The sequence below is a fragment of the Metopolophium dirhodum genome, chromosome 9 (assembly GCF_019925205.1).
Source record: "Metopolophium dirhodum isolate CAU chromosome 9, ASM1992520v1, whole genome shotgun sequence".
Classification (NCBI taxonomy): Eukaryota; Metazoa; Arthropoda; class Insecta; order Hemiptera; family Aphididae; genus Metopolophium; species Metopolophium dirhodum.
The window spans coordinates 14,710,455-14,721,765 of record NC_083568.1 but is presented as its reverse complement, the minus strand read 5'-3'; the positions used below and the strand labels follow the sequence as shown (position 1 = coordinate 14,721,765).

Below are 11,311 nucleotides of genomic sequence, written 5' to 3'. Positions count from 1 at the left end.
CGACTTGTGACGACAGCGACGGGGACAGCAGAGCTCACGGCGAGTGGTATAGATGAGTGATGACTACAATTACAGGGTAGCTCAGTGGCGGATCCAGGGCTTAATTTTGGGAGGGGAATTGGGGGGGGGGGCAAAAGTACAAAAAGTTCTGAAATTAGCTAAACACGGTGTTAAACAAAGGAAAACTACAGCGATTGGGGGGGAGGGGGGAAGAAAATGCCCCCTTTTCCATCCCCCTGAATCCATCACTGAGGTAGCTAGGAACACCAGTACACCACGGACGTCAGCAGCGCCGGGCTCGAGAAAACGAAACGTTTCGCGGGGTTCGGCGGTGCGCGACTTCGTGACGTGTCCATCGGCTGAGGCAGATACGGTGCCGACGGAGACGCCAGGGCGAAGACCACGGAGAGTATCAGGACAGCGGCGTGTTGCGATGCTGTCCGCAGATTCTCTCCCCTTTTCGACCAGTAGTCCGATCCCGCCGGCCGAATCGCAATGCCGCTGATTCCACAGCATCGATATTATAGTCTTGGTCACCGCCGTCGCCGGCACAACAGTCGTCTTCAGCACCTGCAGCACCGTCAAGCAGCGCACAACATCGCGCACAAGCCGCTCGTCGCCAACCGTGGTCGTCTTCGCGTCTCGAGCAAACGCGCCCGCGATTCTCGTCCGCCCCTCAGGACCGGCCACGAGAACGGTGTAGAGGTGACCAGTGGCCATACACTAGTTACCAACGTCATCAGCATTCAGCACCATGACTCGCCATCATTTTATTTTCTGGGATTTTTATATTCTGGCGGTTTCGAATTCTGTAATATGATATTCTGTAATTATAACCACATAATAGATGAAATTTCATCTAGGTATTCTGTGTGACTTGTGTTATTTTTTTCTTTATAGCGATTTTTTTTTTTGGAAAATTATATTGGCCTGATTACGGTTTTTCTTTAAGTCTTCTTTCAGGAGGGTCCATAGGCCATTCATGGGTAATATTACTTTATGGTCTGATCATGACCATAATAATATTTATAAAATAAATGTCCATGGTCTGATTTATAATAGTATACTACAAGGTGGATATATATATATATATATATATATATATATATATATCCACCTTGGTATACTATCTAATATAAGCATATATATATTATATCTTAGTCCGTGATTATACAATATTATATCTCGTATGATCTCAAGCCGTGTAACTGATAAGTGATAACATTATTGTATTTTGTTTTTGAAGTCTTGACAACAAATGTCAAATACTAACTTGGGAGTTAGGACTTAGGAGTACCTGAATAATATTTTAAAATCTAAATCCAAACCTTTTCAGCCATAAGTTCGGCAGTTGCTTGTGGAATCAATGATGAAAGAGTAAACAATACTTGAATCTGTTGAAATGACTTGCTTGTATGGAGACGTACTGAGTTTAAAGCAGCTGTTGAGGGTCGACAATATCGTGAATGCTGTCAGTTTTCAAACGAATAACAGTAATATATTTGCCCTGGTACTCAGGTAAACGTCTCAGTATTTTTATTATATTATAGACTGATATAAATGTGATTCACGAGTCAAAGAATTCTAGCGATACATTTTGTTTTCACGTTTACAGTAGCAATGATCTTATAATTTATTGTGATCTTGTTCCTCCATCACTCAAATGGTTGCCTTGGCCCAAAGATGATGGGAAGAAAATTGTTTCCTTGGCATTCAAATCTACTAGTGAAAAACTCCTTGTATGCGGTTAGTACATATTACATTCATACAGTTCTTGGTATGTACATTTTTAAGCTAGTAGACCTCAACAAAGTTTAAATCTTGTCACATTTACATTTGAACGCTTAGTGGTAAAATTGCTGAAATTACTGCTGGATAAATGATAAATATGTGTAATATTTCTTACTTATGTATTAATAATATTTTAGGGTTTGATTGCACTTTATATTTGGTATTTGTTCGTGAAATTTTTGAACCAAGAGATGGAGATCGAAGAAATAAGGTAAAAATTATTAGACCAGCTCCTGGGGAACCTACTAGTTCCTTAAATCCAACTGCAATTACTTGGTGGACACCTGTAGTTCCTACGTATTCAAGGTAAAGTTATTTGTGTAAAATTTACTTACTTGTATATTAATAATGTTATTGTACAATTTTAATATTTAGTGATATTGGTATTGTTGGCGGAAATATAGGAGAAATTGTTTTTGTTAATCTCCGTACTGGAGCTTGTCTTGGATCTACTTGTGTAAAATGTTCTATAAAATCTCTAGAAATATTAAATGAATCATGTTCCAATACAGTTTGGTTGATTGTAAGTATATTACTTATTAGTTATTATATTTTATTCACATAATATTTTTATTTTAACTCCGTTATCTAATTTAATGATATTACTTAAGAAGACAATGTATATAAATATATTAGTAATTTAATGTAATGTAACAAAATGTAAAAATGTAGTGTAAATTCAACCTATTTCCAAAATAAAAAAATGTAACACCGGCTAATAACCACACAGTTAATGCCATAAAAACCTATATAAGAAAAAAAAATATTTTTATTAATGTAATGATTTTAGATAATCAGTAGTAATGGAGATCGTTGGAAACTATTGCTTGAAAGTTTAGACATTGGATACTGTTGGCTAAATCCTAAACCACATAGTGCACATGATAAAACAACTAAGTATAACTTATTAGTTAATTATTCTTGGATTTAATTTACTCATTGTAATACATTTATCATATAATTAAGGCCAACTAATGCATTGAATATTGATACAATTGTTCCTGTTATATCAAATTTTCCTTCTACACGTGCTCGATTATTGGGATTACGACAACTATTTATAGAAAAATTATCTGCACCAAAAAAACAAAGATCTGTGATCAATTGTGTTCAAAGTGGTATTTATTGTATATTTGTATTTGGTCAACATTTTTATCATTAAGTTTAGTTATAATGTATATTGTTTTTTTATTAGTGCCGAATGAAGTAAAACATCCAAAACGAAGTTTTTCATCTGATGCAATCACTTCTGGGTGTTCTTGTCCTAGTACTGGCCCATCACCTGAGCCTATTGCTAGTGTGGTTGACATGAAGTCTAATGTACAAAGTCATCGTGGTAAACAAACTATTGTCAGCTTTTGTTCTAATCATATTTTGGTAAGCTAATAGTGTTGAATTAAATATAATTATTTACATCAGAAACAATTATATGATTAATTTAAGTATATTCAATAAAGTAAAATAATTTCTTTTTTAACAATTCAATTTAAAAAGTTATTTTTTTATTGATGCTACAATTTTTACATCATAAACTTTTATATTCTTAGGTACACGCTTCTGGATTTAACACTAATCAACCTTTGGTCTACAAGTTGTTTAAAGGAGGAGATATCGAGAAGTTTTTATATACAGATCAATTTATATTTACTTCGGAAAATGGTGGTACCAAATTGAGTGTTTACTCATCAAATCTTTGCCTACTTAAAAGTGATATGGTAATTTATATTTAAACATTTTGCAGTAAGGATTTTGTTAAAATTGAAATCATTGTATCATTGAAATTCATTTTCAGGAAGACGACAAAGAAAAAAGCCTGTTAGGTACTTTTAATTTTGACAAAGGAGAATTAATTTTGGATATGTTTAGAGTATTGGGGCGTAAAGTAATAACAACTTAAATTAATAAATTATTTTGTATTTAGAATTAATGTTTATTTATGTTTTTAGACAAAAGAAAGTTTAGATGTTTCTCAAAGTGTTTCTCCCAAAAATAAAAATCGTTCCAAAACCATTAAAAATAAAAGGTGTGATAGACAACATACCCGAAAAGATAATACTGTATCTGAATTATGTGCAATAGTTACTAATTGTACATTATATTATTTGAATTTAAGGTGAAAATAAGAAATTACCTTTTTTAATGTCATATAATTCTTAATAACTTGTGAATTTATAATGAATGTTATTTTAGCATTAAACCAGAAGAGATAATATTTAAAAACGTTATGGCTGGTGCATTAGAACATGCAAATAATTTGTCGGAAGCATTTGATGTTGATATACGACCTATATTGGAAAGAGCTGCTGATCAACAGCTTAGTGCTAGAAAATTTGAAGAAGCTACTCTACTTTATCGACTGTCAAAGGTAAAAAACTATCAATTTATAGCACTGCTATTTTTACACTGCTTTCGTACACATTGAATGAGGTCCTAAATGATGTTATGCCCCTTGGTGTTGGTAAGCCACTCTATGATTGGTTACCCATTGATGATGATCGGTAGCGATTGTCAGCAGGACACGGGATCAATTATTATTCATGGTGAGAACGCAACTCAAATAGTTTTCATTCGCTGCATGGTGTACTATTATTCTGATTAGAGTATAGTTATTATATTATACATACTTGTTTATATAATTATTAATCATGTTTCAAACTTTTACTTATTTTGAAAAATGTTTGTATAATCTATTTATTTATATTACAGACAAATCCATTAAAACGTGTTCTTAGATTGGCTTCTTCTGGAAATACAGACAAAGTTGTTCTTTTTGTTAGTACACTTTTAGAACAAGCACATCCAAGAGACCTTACTGCTTTGGAAAGGTTACATATTTCAAATTTAGCTGTAATGAGCTATACAGAGCAATTATTACGTGCTACCAGTCGAGAAAAAACAAGACTAGAAGCTAAATTTTTGTAAATAAATTTACAGATGGAATTAACTTAAATCTTATTATCTTAGATTTGTGATACATAACTTTTATAACCTAGGCGCTTATTATCAGAAAACAATCATTATGATGAAGTTTTATGCGTCAATATTGTTGGTCAAAGTCGTTTATGCAATGTATTGAGATTTTTAGCAGTTGAAAGAGGATTGCACAATGAAGTTATTACAGTATTAGTCAGTTTAATGAATCAACAATCTACTGATAGTCAATTCTTGCACTGTAAGTAATTATTCATTAAGTATTAAAGAAATTATTATAATGTTCAAAATGTATTACTTATGACCTGGGATGACTGGTATAATTAATATACTAACAATAAAAAATAGGCCTATTAATTTTTTAATAATAATTTATTGTAATTTAAAACAATATATTTGATTAAAAATATTTCCAACTAGTTTTCTGCTTATATTTCTATAGAAAAACAATCCCTGAAAATAATTTGTCAAACGAAATCAGTTTCATTATAAACACATAATTTATGTTTAAGTATATCTAAAACATTCTCTGATAATTAAAGATGATTGTAAATAATATTAGTTTTGATATTCAAGTGAATTGACCTATTATAATTTTTTTAGTTAGGAACATTATCTGATTTTTTAATATTTTAATTTGATATATGATATATGATGTATATATATATATATATGTATGTGATATATTATAAATAAAAAAATGCTCATATCTTGCTTGAAAATTCAAAATTGAAAAATCACCGACACTTAAGTACAGCTATTGTTATTACATAAACATTTTAAACTAAGTATTTAAATCCTAGGTTAAGTTAGGTACAGGTTACAACAGTGGTTCTCAATCTTTTTTGTACCGCTACTCAAATTTCCCCGAAAAATCGTTCACGACCCACGTGGTTTAACTTTTCAAAAAGTAGTTATATAAAACAAAATTTGTTTATTACTTTTATTGGGTATTTTTTATCTTATAGGTTTATAATCAATATATTTTTACAAAATAATGTACTTTTAATAATGAGGTGTATTAATACCCGTTGTAATAACTTAGAAATAAGATAAAATATAAATACGACTCCTGTCGATAGTTATATTAAAATCAGATGTTAAAATAGTAAAATTAAGCTATTACCTTCCTCCAGGTGTTCGGAGGGCTCTCGAGATCGTTTATTCGAGAATTAGATCAAATACACCGTACAATGTAATTTTATGTAAAAAGCACATATAATGTACTAACTGCAATCAATATAAAATATTATATTATATGTCTTACCTGATCCGCAGTTGTTTGTAGATAATACTGTAGGAGTTTTAGGTTTTAGATGAAACAAAGTAATACAAAAATACAAAAATTGAATTAAAGAACGCACTGATTATTGCTCGCATAAGGAGTCCAGTTGTCGCTCGTTGAAATCGGTTTTTTGAGACTTGAGAGGTTGTTACTTTGGTGGTTGGTGCTCATGCACTGGTTTAAGGGACGACACGGATATGCCGACCAGAGAGTGGTAGGTGGTTTTATCAAAGGTTTTTGTATTTCCCCGAACTAGATTTCTCTTCGGCGGCAAAGACCTTTTTGTCGGTGACAATAGTTTTATTGGGGATGACCGATTTCTACGAATGACAGTCTGGCCGTTATTTATTATTCTGTAAGATTTTAGTTTAATTATTATAATGATGTGTGAGCATATCATTACACCGTCTTAATAAATAAATATACGATAAATTATTATTTATTACCCATGTAATTTTTGGTACTATATTACTATAATAATATAAGTATACTTAATATTAATTTAACATACATTTCTTGAAATCTATATAATTCAAAAAATATTTCACAACCCACCAAAAATTGACTGATGACCCACCAGTGGGTCGCGACCCACAGTTTGAGAAACGCTAGGTTAAAGTATTGAAACTAGCGAATGAAAATTTGTATGTCGTACGTGTGTAAGATAGAGACAAAAAATGCATGTGTAGCGTCCACTTAATAATAAAATTAAGTGTATCGTATGTACAACAGGTGTTTTTAATACATAAATATTAATAACAAACATTCACAAATTGAACCAGAATGGTTTTTATGTATTATTAAAATAAATGTCATTATTTTAGTAACTGAAGGATTTTGGGATTTGGTGTCAGAATCAATTTTTACAGAAGTGTTGGTCGCCTGTAATAAATTTACAACACTACATTCTAAGTTTATACAGACAAATTTGCATAATGTGCCTCATGATGTTCTTTTGGTAAGTTCTTATAACTGCAATGGTGCATGAATAATTATTTGTTAATATTGTGGTTTATACTTTAGAAACTTAAAACACTTTACGACCCAACCAACCCAGCCTTACGACCAATATTACGTAAGGTATTTCAATTTAAAAATGAAAGCGAGTCTATATCTGAACAAGATAATAACGTAAGTAAATAAAATACATACAATTAGTATTAATTTATTATTTACAACTGTTTAAATACTTTAAAAATATTAGATAATAATTTAAAAACTTTAAAAAACAGTTTCCAAATGTTCAAATAGTCTTTCAATAGATTGGAAATTGAACATATTAAACAATATTGTACTTTAGAGAATTAAATCAATAATTTTTAATAATTTGTATTTTACAATTTATGTGGCCAAATATTTTTCAGCTTAATTATTCTGTTAAAGAATGGTTAACCACTTACTTAATGATAATATCCAGACTATCTTCAAATCAATATTCAGATAATTTTGTAGAATCAGTGTCATATTCTCACCAACCTATTTCTAATGTCTCTGATTCTGAAAATGAGATAGAACACAAGTCTAGTCTTGGAGCTGGTTGGGCTCATGCAGCTCATATACGTAACCATAAACTTTATACATGGGGACATTCATCATACGGTTGTTTGGGTGTTGGACCACATATGACTAAAACTGCTACTCCAAATCCAGTCTCTTGGTTTGTTTACATACGTGTAGAAGTTATTCAAGTGGCATGTGGTCGAAATCATTCAATAGCTCTCACTACAAATGGAGTAAGTGTAATTTTCAATTCTAAAATCTTTTGACTAAGTTTTAAATTGTATAGGTCTATTCTTGGGGATCAAATCATTATGGTCAATTGGGTACTGGCCGCCGTGGTCAAGCTCCGTATCCAATGTTAGTGGATAGTTTATCAAACGAATTGATAGTAAGTGTTTCCGCTGGCCAATATCATTCTTTAGCCATTTCTGCAAGTGGACAATTGTGGACATGGGGTTGGGGTGTTTATGGTCAACTAGGTCATGGAGCTATTGATGACTGTGAAAAACCAAAACTATTGAAGGCCTTAGAAAATGAAGTAATTTTAATCACTATAAAAAATAGATTGTTTTAATTAAGACTTAAATATGTTTAGAATATTATTAGTGCCTATGGAGGTTATTCACATAGTATTATTCTTACGAGCAATGGAAAAGTATTCACTTTTGGTTCTGGTTCATTTGGTCAGTTAGGTAATGGTAGCACAACAAAAATTACTAGTCCAGTTCCAGTATATGGACTCCCTGAACCAATTAAGTGTATTTATACAGCTTATTTTCATAATGTAAGTATAACTCAAAACTAAATAGTAGAAATAATAACAATAACATTAATATAAATGTTAAAAAAATAACTTTTTATCAAAAGCTAAAGAAATTATTAATTTATTCTGAAGTGACATAAAATATCAATTGTATTTCTAAAAATGTTGAACTCAGTGGGATGTAAAGATATAATATTACCATAGACAATTAATATTTTTAATTGTTATCTATTATTTACAACATCTAGTTAGCCTTGAGCGATGTTGGTCGTTTATATACATGGGGTAGTAGTCCACAAGTACTTCGGTTTCATGCACAATCACAAAAACGAGCTAGAAATCAACTCGTGTTAAATGAAGGTGATCAAGTAAGTTTTTACTTTTTTGTTTTGATTGTATTATTAATTAATTTATAAATATTTGGCTTTCAGGCGGACGATGCAGAAATTGATGCTTTGACTGCTGATGATGGCTTATTACATTTAAGTCCAACACTTGTAGATACATCTCATATTTCTGGGGACATTTTTCAAGTATAACTAATTCTACATTTTTAATAAACAACTATAATAATACCATGAACCCATATTTAGATGTGTTGTGGCTGTCACCATTCAGCTGTTATTAGTACAACTGGACAATTATATACTTGGGGACTTAATTTAGATGGACAATTAGGTGTATCAGGTATACGTGAGAGACTCGTTCCAACTGTAACATTAGTTGGTCCACCTTCAGTTATAGTAGACTCATCATCAACTAGTGGCTCACTAATAAAAGAAGTTAGGTGTGGAGCTGATTTTACATTAGCTTTAGATGCAGCCAATAAACTTTGGGGTTGGGGTAGTAATCATGAAGGACAAGTAAGCATTTATTTTTTAATTCAACGTTTAAGTATTTATTATAAAGTATTTTTTTTAGTTAGGTAAAATTCCAGAAGAAGACTTGGCCAAGACATTATTAGATGGTAAAATGGTCATGATAAAATCAACTAATAAAGTAATTAAAATTCAGCATGGCACTGTAAATAAGTTGGATTCTCCAATTGAAATATTATTGCCTCAATTAAGATTTTCATTTTCCAACATCAAAGATATACTTTCGATTCAGGTTAGTCATACTTATTATAATATGTATAATAATTTGTTTTATATTAAGAGGATGTAACACTGACATATTTTTTTGTCTCCATCTTACAAGTGTGTAACATACCAAATTTACACTCACCAAATCAAATTTTATAATAGGTTGATTCACTTTAACTTTTAAACTAAAGAAGTAAAACGTGATTTTCTGAGTGTAAATTTGTTATGTTACACACTTGTAAGACAAAGACAACAAATGATTGTTATGTCCTCTTAAAGGCGATGATTAATTTGTAATTGGTTTTCTAGGTTAAACGTCGTATTAATTTTCCCGGTTTACCTTCATTTGAGTGTCTTCTTGAAAATCTGAATACACTATCCAGTTTATATGGTATAGATTATTTGTTACATTATGCAATAGAGTGGTTTTATCCTTATTATAATATTTCTCCTGTCGTCTCAATGGTAAATTTGTTAAATTAAAATTATGTGGTGTAATTTCTTAGAACATTTTATTTTTAGTGTCTTAAAATTAAAAACCATCAAGCAATTAGCAAAATTCGATTGATAAATGATGAACCTTCTACAGCATTGTTTCATCAATTTGAAGCATTCGTAGAAACAAGAGACTATGGAGAAATGTTTGGATTTAATGTAGAAGGTGGTCATGAAGAACGGGCTTCAACTCCTCTTACACCATCTGAAGGCTTCACTATTAACCTTGAAGAAGGAGAGCTATTAACTTCTCTACCAGAATCTTTTGCACTGCGAACGGCCACTGAGGAAACCATTATAAAAGAATGGCCTGGAGTTACTAAACTTTCTCAGATGTTTGATTATTATTTCAAATTCCTACTAAAAGATAATTTGGTTTCATTTTTACATGAAGTATGTATTAAAAAATTAATTTAAACTTAGTGTTAATAATAATTAATATTTATTAATATTTATTTTTTAGTATCTTACATACTGGTTGACTAAGTCTTTCCCAGTTGATGCTTTAGAACAATTATTAATGGATAGATGGGATCAACTCAATCATTCATTGGGAATTCTGTTATTATGGTAGTTATAGCAGTTGGTTCAATTTATAAATGATAATTTTTTTTTATTACATTTTTATTGATTTTCAGTAACAATGACGTATCAAAAGCATGTGACCTTAATGAGTTGAATATAAAAATTATGGAACCTAAAAAAATTTTGAGATGTTTTTCTGTGAATTTTTGTATGGAACTATGTTCATCTGTTTCAAAAAACATACAAACCAAATGTATGTTTCTCATTGTTATTTGTTACAAATGTCATAAAAACTATATGAAATTTAAGCTTGTGATTTAATTTTATAGCTGAAGATCAAAGAGACTTTATACAATTATTGGCCACTGTTACTAATTCACCAGGTTCTGCATGGATTGAACCAGTATCAGAAACTGAAACGGAAGATTTACTAAACCGTTCAGTACAAACACTAAATACCGATCAACAGCAACCATTTATGCACTTAGAGTTTCAAGTATAAATGTTTAATTTATTTCCTAAATTAGTCAATTAATAAATTTAAACTTATTTTTATAGGACACGGAAATTTTGGGGAACACATTATTAGCATACTCTTGTGGCCATCGTTATTTATCAAATGAACAATTTAATATAGATTCTCAACAGGTTGTTGCTCGTTTAGATCATTTACCCAATACTGCTGCAGCTGTACAATCAGTTCTACAAGATATTAGTAATTCAGCTTGTCCAAATTGTGTATATGAACAAATAAATAATCTTATTCAAAGAGATTAATTAAGTTATTAATTTTAATATCATATTTATTAATATTTTACTATATATTTTAATTTAGTGTATACAAATATTTCCAATTGAAATAATCTAGTCGAAATTAGAAAATTTATACTTTGTTTAAGATTTAGTTAAAACGTTTTTGTTGTGCAATAATTTGTG

General features: G+C 30.7%; 1 protein-coding gene across 1 annotated transcript; it reads left to right on the top strand.

Moving 5' to 3' along the window:
- The first annotated feature begins 1,237 nt into the window (after positions 1–1,237).
- Positions 1,238–11,304, top strand: LOC132952538 (uncharacterized). The gene is made up of 28 exons (XM_061024860.1): positions 1,238–1,518; positions 1,616–1,746; positions 1,929–2,097; positions 2,167–2,314; positions 2,582–2,688; positions 2,758–2,909; positions 2,987–3,168; positions 3,339–3,506; positions 3,584–3,673; positions 3,738–3,904; positions 3,982–4,156; positions 4,498–4,709; positions 4,785–4,963; positions 6,832–6,965; positions 7,031–7,138; positions 7,372–7,740; positions 7,794–8,045; positions 8,103–8,291; positions 8,519–8,638; positions 8,702–8,803; positions 8,864–9,133; positions 9,192–9,380; positions 9,665–9,820; positions 9,878–10,243; positions 10,314–10,420; positions 10,489–10,628; positions 10,705–10,871; positions 10,934–11,304. The coding sequence occupies exons 1-28, from the start codon at positions 1,403–1,405 to the stop codon at positions 11,150–11,152; spliced, it is 4,884 nt and encodes a 1,627-aa protein (XP_060880843.1). The 5' UTR covers positions 1,238–1,402; the 3' UTR covers positions 11,153–11,304.
- The last annotated feature ends 7 nt before the right edge of the window (positions 11,305–11,311 follow it).

Coding starts and splice junctions, on each gene's coding strand:
- LOC132952538 (XM_061024860.1), top strand. CDS start 1,403: ATGACTTGCTTGTATGGAGACGTACTGAGTTTAAAGCAGCTGTTGAGG. Junction 2,098..2,166: donor GTAGTTCCTACGTATTCAAG/GTAAAGTTATTT, acceptor TTTAATATTTAG/TGATATTGGTATTGTTGGCG. Junction 2,315..2,581: donor CCAATACAGTTTGGTTGATT/GTAAGTATATTA, acceptor TAATGATTTTAG/ATAATCAGTAGTAATGGAGA.